This window comes from Bidens hawaiensis, unplaced genomic scaffold, assembly GCF_021521415.1.
Source record: "Bidens hawaiensis isolate Kalapana, Puna unplaced genomic scaffold, B.hawaiensis_p1.1 tig00026011_1, whole genome shotgun sequence".
NCBI lineage: Eukaryota > Viridiplantae > Streptophyta > Magnoliopsida > Asterales > Asteraceae > Bidens > Bidens hawaiensis.
The window spans coordinates 56,341-64,354 of NW_027494189.1; the positions used below are offsets into that span (position 1 = coordinate 56,341).

The 8,014-nt window shown below is 37.4% G+C and overlaps 1 protein-coding gene across 1 annotated transcript; it reads right to left on the reverse strand.

Annotated features, from left to right (window-relative positions):
* Positions 1-5,871: 5,871 nt before the first annotated feature.
* LOC143572806 (glycosyltransferase BC10-like) lies at positions 5,872-7,767 on the reverse strand. The gene is made up of 2 exons (XM_077057857.1): positions 7,321-7,767; positions 5,872-6,609 (listed from the first exon to the last, which is right to left on the reverse strand). Exons 1-2 carry the CDS (start codon positions 7,765-7,767, stop codon positions 5,965-5,967), a joined length of 1,092 nt encoding a protein of 363 aa, XP_076913972.1. The 3' UTR covers positions 5,872-5,964.
* Between the last annotated feature and the right edge of the window lie 247 nt (positions 7,768-8,014).

Below are 8,014 nucleotides of genomic sequence, written 5' to 3' on the forward strand. Positions count from 1 at the left end.
GTGCACGGCTGACTGTATAACAAGTATACGTATCAATTAACTGTCACTACTCATATCATCTTTCTAGTCTTAACTACTACCCACAACGAACGGGGGTCCGGGGGCAGCGCCCCTGGCAGCGGGGTCTAGGGGCGGCAGCCCCTAGCAGGGTCCAAGGGGCAGAGCCCCTGGCTGGGGTTGAGCTGGCCTTATTTACATTAACTGTCTTAACACATTTTCCATTAGGTTTTTAATTTATTTTCTAAGCGAACTTAACTTTAGGTGAAGTTAAACCTTAAGCGAACTTAACTTTAGGCGAAGTTAAACCTTAAGCGAACTTAGCTTTAGGCGAAGTTATCAGTTAGGCGAACTTGGCCTTAGGCGAAGTTATCAGTTAGGCGAACTTGGCCGTAGGCGAAGTTATCAATTAGGCGAACTTGGCCTTAGGCGAAGTTATCAATTAGGCGAACTTGGCCTTAGGCGAAGTTATCAATTAGGCGAACTTGGCCTTAGGCGAAGTTACCAGTTAGGCGAACTTGGCCGCAGGAGAAGTTAAGCTTTGAAGGCGAAGTTAAGCTTTTGCAGGCGAAGTTGTTCAGGTCAGCTACGGGTTTGGTTTTCATAAAGCATTTTGGCGATTTTAATACCCTTGTTATGGTTCGACATCACCCCCTACGTTCCCTAACCGTTTTCGTTCGTATATATATCCCGTATATACTATAAAGCTTGGACCTTTAAGGTAAAAACGTTCAATACTACGTAAACTTTAAAGGTCAAGAACATACCTTTTATACGTTCGGTGTGGTCGCGGTTTGCTTGGTTATCTCGTATATTGAAGATCTAATAATGGTCGGCTTGATTCTTGGTCTCGGATGTCTCTCTCTCTCTCTCGGCCGAATATGGTGTAGTGTATGTGTGTGTTTTTGAGTGTGTAGAGATTATGATGGAAATGAAATGAGGGTTTAGGGTTTTAGGTTGGTTTAGGGGATATTTATATCCCTTAAAGCCCATGGACCTAAGGCCCATTCTCATTTAACCCATCTTAATTAATCTAAGTCCATGATCCGTTCTTTACTCGACATTAATTAATTAATAACGCGAAATCACTAAACGTAACTTTCTTTATTTAACATTATAAATTTTAGGATGTTACAAGGTCAGAGAGAAAGAAGTTATCTCATTCATCTAGCGCAATATCCTAACAAGATTTGGGATCCCGGCAGAGATAATATGTGACAATGGCTCACAATTCATCGGCAAGAGAACAACTAACTTATGTGCCAGTTGGGGAATCAAGATGATCACGTCAACACCTGTCCATCCTCAGGCTAATGGACAGGCCGAATCAAGCAACAAAATTATCATCAATAACCTGAAGAAACAGTTGGGGCCTAAGAAAGGAAAGTGGGCCGAGGAACTACCTTTTGTTCTTTGGACAGATAGGACCACTTCAAAGAATGCTACTGGTCAGAATCCTTTCTCGTTAGTATTTGGGGCTGAAGCAGTCATCCCTACGGAGATGGTTATCCCTACAGCTAGAGTCAGTCATCAAAATCCCGAAGATAATACTCAAAGTCTACTTGAAGATCTGGATGCAGTAGAAGAACTCAAGGATTTAGAAAAGATCAGAATGGCGTCTTTTCAGCAGAAGATATCAATGTCCTACAACAAGAATATCAGAGTTCGAAGATTTCAAGAAGGGGATTTGATTCTCCGAAAGGCTTTTCAGAATACTACGTACAAATCCTATAGATTGAAAGATTGCACCAAATTGGGAAGGTCCTTACTTGATTGACTCATAAGCATGAAAGGGGGCATATAGATTGTCTACTCTGGAAGGTGACTTGCTACCAAGGGCTTGGAATGCTATACACCTCAAAAAATATATTATGTAAGACTTCTATCCCGAGAATAACTGTTGTATTAAGCAGCTAAGGTATGTATTCGAATTTATATTTTTATTCATTTTCAATATTATTATTCTTCAATCAAGATACTGACTTAAGCATCGGAGGGGTGTTAGCAAGGCTAACACCCACCCCTCGCTTAGAGTTGACTGTTTTGTAGCCTGAAGATGTGAGGTATTCTCACATGGAATGAAGTTAATTTGGGCCTTGCCGCCAGTTTCTTTGGGCCCTGTCGCCAGATAAGGTATTATTCAATGCCTTCTAAGGTTTAAGGGGTTTTCACTTCTTCTTAAGATCGCCTGTAGCGCATGTTTATTTAGCCGTAGTTCGAGATGAGGGGCCAACACATGAAATATAGTGACTTGTTACCTCGTTATCCTCAGCTATTGGTTTGAATCTAAAGTTAATGGTAGACGTACCATCTTTAAGGGCCTTGTCGCCAGTTTATTCCTAAGGTTTAAGGGGTTTCACCTCTTCTAAGGGTCTTGTCGCCAGTTTATTCCTAAGGTTTAAGGAGTTTTCACCTCTTCTAATGGCCTTGTCGCCAGTTTGTTTAGGCCTTGTCGCCAGTTTATTGAGGCCTTGTCGCCAGAATTTCTGAAATTATTTTCAGGATAATGTTGATATTGCAGGCCTATCTGTGTATCCCTAGAATTAAAGAAACATTCTGGAAAATAAGGTTGAAGTAGTCTATACATTATCAGAGTTAGTCTCTATGTGATTCTGGTATGACTTCCTGTTTATGAATATTCTATATTACTTGTCTTATTTATATGATGAATTTTATGACTTGATATTGGTTTATTGACTAAAACTTAAGCTATTACTAAAAAAATTCATTTCTAACAAACTTAAATTTTTCTCTAAGAACAGAAACAGGGAAAGAGTACCAATATAAGTCATAAAAAGTTGTTATACACTAATATCATAATGCAGGAAAAGATGATTCGGGTTTCACTCAAAACAGAGCCCATCCACCCGAACCATCATATTGTTCAAAAACAGGAAATTAAAGTTAGTTTGGGCTTCGTCCTGAACCATGATCCCTCCACCCAAACTATGGTTCTAAGCATGTTATATTATCCTTACACAACCAAAATAAAAATTGTTCAAAACAACCACTGGAAACACATCAAAACAACCTAAAAACCAGGCCTAAACCTTATCACCTTCAACCTAATCGCCCTCCTTCTTCTCCGCATCCGCCGCCTCGTTAGAACCCGTCTCCTTCGTCGCCTCTTAAGTACTTGGAACCTCAGCTTCTTCCACCTTCTCACCCCTCAGCGTGTTTAGCCTTTTTGCCCAAGCAGCAGAATTCCAAGAATCCATCACATAACCCTTCGCCTTTACCTCCTCTGACATCTTGAGCATTGACTTCAGGATGCTTGTGACTGCAGAATTCTTGGCATCATCAATGAGCTCGGCCATCTCCAACTCAAACGAAGCTTTAAGATCCACAATCTCTTTTTCCTTCAATTTTTTGAAGCTTGATTCTCGTGTCTACCGCATGTTGGAGTGCTGCAATCTTGCCTTCAGCTTCCGTCAGAGCCAATTCAGCATCATCTTGGAGCCTTTGTTGGTAATTCTCAATTCTCTGTTATCCTCAGGTTAACATAAACTTTTTTGCAGGATATTATTTTCAGGATATACAAAGAAACTTACTGTTCTAAGAGGATTGGCAAGAGCTTGCAGTTTCTCCCCAATTTCAGCAGTAGTCATACCAGTAAAGGGTTCGGTCTCGGCTGAGGTGCTGGCTTTCCTTTTCTATTGAGCGGCGCTCTTTTGGCGAGTAGTAGGAATCCTTGGCTTTGTGGAAGGAGTCTTAGAGTGCTCTTGCTTCACCATGGTCTTATCTTCAATAAAGTCATCCAAGTCGATCAAGCTGAAGGAAGATTTTGGTTTTGACATCTCTGTACAATAATTTCTCAAGTTACTTTCAAGAAGGCAAAATCCTGATAAACTCATAAATACCCAAAATACTTACCAGAAGACATACTTTTAGCAGATTTCGCGACAGTCGTGCTAGTTTCCCCTATTTCCTCTTCAAACCAAAATTCCCTGTCTTGTGCCGGAATTTTGAACAACGCCTAGCCTTCGATTTGTGTCTTTCCTGTATCTCACCAAATCTTGAAACACAACTGCAAAAAAGAAGGCGTATTAATACAAAATGTTTGGAAAAAGAAATTCTATCCTAAGGATTTCCTACCCTTGTGAACCCATTTAACCGGCAAATCTACTCCATCAGGAATTGAGTCCCGACGCACAAAGAAGAATTTCTTCTTCCAATCATGGTCGTTACCAGACACTTTGGGGACCATGTAGTGACGGCTAGTTTTAGACTGAAGGTAGTAACGGTGAGATCCATGTGTACGAAGGTTGTAAGTGGCGGCTATCTCAGGTATACCTATGGACAGTTCATGGGTTCTATTCAAGCGATCTACTGTAGCTAAGACTCTCCACACCATTGGCATGACTTGGGAGTAAGAGAACCCGGTAATATCGAAGAACTCCTTAATGAGCGGAGAGAATGGATACGAAAGGCCGATTGAAAAGGGGTAATAGAAGAAGAAAACCCAGGTTTTGGATGAAAAGTCAGCTTTGACTTTGGGGTCGAAAGGTCTAATGACGGCCTCAGCGGGTAACAGGCCGGAGTCTTTTAGAAAACTAATGTCAAGATCTTTGAAAAGACACTAATTTTCATCAGTTCGGGGATATGTCCCTGATCGATGAAATCTCCAGAAGGTACAAATGAATAAGGGTTTGGCGATCGAGGGTTTCTTCTCCTCATTATTATTTGAATTAGAAGAAAAGTTTCAGAAAATTAAGAAAACAAGAGAGAGAGACTGGCCTGGATAACGAAGCGAAGAAGAAGAGTATAATGAATTAAAAATGTGATTGAGGGTTAATTATAAGCCAGAAAGACGGTTATAGGGTTTCCTCAATCCGCGTGCACGTCCTAGTAAGTAGCAGAAGATATTATTATTTTTGAAATTTAAAATTTTTACAGCTGTCACGCGCTAACTGTAAAAATTGGGGGCAATTGTTGGGTGCAGAATTTTCTATCCTCGGGATTGATCATGATTGGAGGATTTCAACTCATCCTGCCGGTGCAAGTATTCTGAGGATGATATTTGACTAATTCAATTGTCCTATATTATTTATGTTAGTTTTGCAGATAAGACCACGTGATTAATGTGCTTATAAGAACGTGGGCTTGCAACGGATAATATTTGAACTTCGTCAACTTGAACGTGGGCAGCAATGGATCATGGGAGACTTAGTCTAGGGTTTCCGGATTATTCGGAATTTCTGTTGTACTCGTTGCTTATTTAAATGAGCTGATTAAGATCGATTAAGAACACACACTACACTAGTTTAGCTACTAGCACTCATTGTATCACTTAGCACACGATCGTTTATCAACTCCACCACTTGTAACCACCTTTTTGTTATTAATAAAATTGACGGTGATAGTTTTCACCGTCCGGGGGTTTTTTGTGCCGGAGATTCTCACAATCAAGGGCTTTTTCCCTCATAATCAAATCATAGTGTTCACTCTTTTTTCGTTCAAGCACTCTACCTCACGTACTAATTTGATCAAAAGTTACTTTGTTAATTTTTAACCGAAACAATGTTATAATATATATATATATATATATATATATATATATATATATATATTCTCTACTTCAGTCATGGAAGTAGCTTGATCATGTTGATAATTTTAAGGGTTTAACAATAGCTAAATTTCTCAAGTGTTTTGTTTAAGTTACTCCGAAGAGATTTTCCAGTTTAGTCAACAAACTTTCACTATGTTACAATTTTATGAATTTATTTTTATAAATATTATTTCAAAAAAGAAAGTAGTAATCTTAACAAAACATATATGAATGTTGGTTAATGTTTGTTAATTATTATTTTTTATTTTGTTTAGCTTAAAGTAGGAGGTAATATCGACGAAAATATGCGCAAAAATAACCAAATAAACAAATAAATATTACTCCAAATTGGAAAATGATTTTATAAATAAATATATGTGCATATAAGAACTTGTTGCAACATAATATACAAATTAACTTTATGGGCTAAACCCGAACAACCTCGGACCTATCTTCAACAATGGCTCTAAACAACTCGGGTGAAACTTCCTAGCAAATAAAAAGCAAATCAAGCTATTACCACCATTATATGTACAATTAGACTCATATCTAACTCTGTTTAGAAACGTTTCTGTAATATTTACTTTTCTGAAGGTCTCTGGATGGGACCTGTGACTAGACCAGTCAGTCCATGTGACAGTCCTATTTGTAGTCAAATCTGGACGAACCTTATTTACCAGTGTAGGTAAGTAATGTTCATCCATATAACAAGGTGGAAAACAATGGTTCTGAAATAAATTATAATATAAGTTATCAGATATTATTTCAACCGCGAGTTCTTTGTTGATTGCAAACCATTGTGAGCCTTTCCGCCAATCTTCCAACGTTATTGTGGGACCCATTCGCTTGTTGTATCTCCCACGACCGATCTTAGTTGGATCGTCAAACAAACTAAGGAAACTTTGGTTGGCATTGATCAGGTAGTTATAGATGGTTGTGAAATTGAACAAAGGAATACATGTTTCTGATAGTAGTATGAATCTTTGATTGGAGAAGTCGAGTAGCGCGTTTGTTAGAAGTCGTCTCTCGGCATCAATCATGGTTGATTTACCCCATTGAACATGCTGTAGAAAACACGAAAAACATTACATTGACCGCGGTCATTATATATTAGCAATCTAAAATTGGTCACGAAGTTAAGGATCTATATACAACTTATCATTATTGGTTGTAAAGTTAAGGAATGAATAAGCAACTAATTTACAACTAATTTAAGTTTGTTGTGAATTTTTAAAAAAACAAGTTAAAAATGTATAAAAATCCATCACAATATGTGAGAAAAGTTGATATAAAGTATAATAACAATAGTTAACAATTTTCTTGAAAAGTTATAAACACAGGAGCAAACTATGTAAAGAAACTGGTAAAAAGGTAAAAGAAATTAATAAAAATAAATAAAATGGTTGTAAATCATTCAAAAAATATGTAATAACAAATACCTAAAAATTGAATTAAATAGTTGTAAAGTTTATATATAAAAAAGTAGATAACTATGTAATTGTACTAGTTTAAAAATCGATCATAAAAGGTTCAGCTTCAAAATTGAACGCATATTTAACGACGATATTGTCAATCACTAAATCAGTCACAATAGTTGTTGCAAAACATATCAACGACGGAGAATTTTCCAACTGAAAATATCAGGCAAAACTGTCTTTTAGCGACTAATTTAAGACCCTTTTGCTTACAACAAACATATTTTTTATGAGTGTATTCTATTAACTAATTTAGAAAAGAAACTAATACTATTAAATAATTTTTTTTGCGCATCAAACCTTGCTTGGAATTCTTCGTTTATAAAACGCCGACGAATTTGGAGGTTCATAGTTAAAATCTAGAGATGTATGAATATAAATTGAGAAAAAACCTTCATGCCCTTTAAAGAACCTTTCCCAAAATGGACCCAAGGGCAAACTACCCCTTGTCAAAAACATGAAGACTACTTTACTTTGATCCTCTACAAATCGCGGGACCCTCGTGGCCTTTTCCATGAGCTCGGCATCACTCATTGCGTGCCAGATATCCACAATACCGGTCGAATCAGTAAATTCTACATTCAGGTGATTTGGTAAAGAAGAAGGTGAAGATGTTGAACATTTATGACACAACGTGACTGCGGTGACAGAAGGGAAATACAAATCATGTGGGACTACAATCGTTTTGTAATAATCAACGACAAATGTGCTGAGAACAAACACGATCATTGACATGACCACACACATGGTTATGGTTGAGGTTATATGGATGTAGCCTTCATTGATCCATTGTTTTTGCATTAGCCTTGGCATGCATTTTGAAATGTTTGTAGAGTTTTAATTGGTAATATTAAATGTTTTATAGTATGAATTAGCTAACAGAATTGATAAAAGTACAATACAAGTACCTTTTTTTGGCTTGTAGGAATAGTGTTATAACTATATACACGAAAGCTTCATACAAATGTTATTGTTGTCATGATTAATCTTGTTT

Coding starts and splice junctions, on each gene's coding strand:
- LOC143572806 (XM_077057857.1), bottom strand. CDS start 7,767: ATGTGTGTGGTCATGTCAATGATCGTGTTTGTTCTCAGCACATTTGTC. Junction 6,610..7,320: donor AACGAAGAATTCCAAGCAAG/GTTTGATGCGCA, acceptor TGTTTTCTACAG/CATGTTCAATGGGGTAAATC.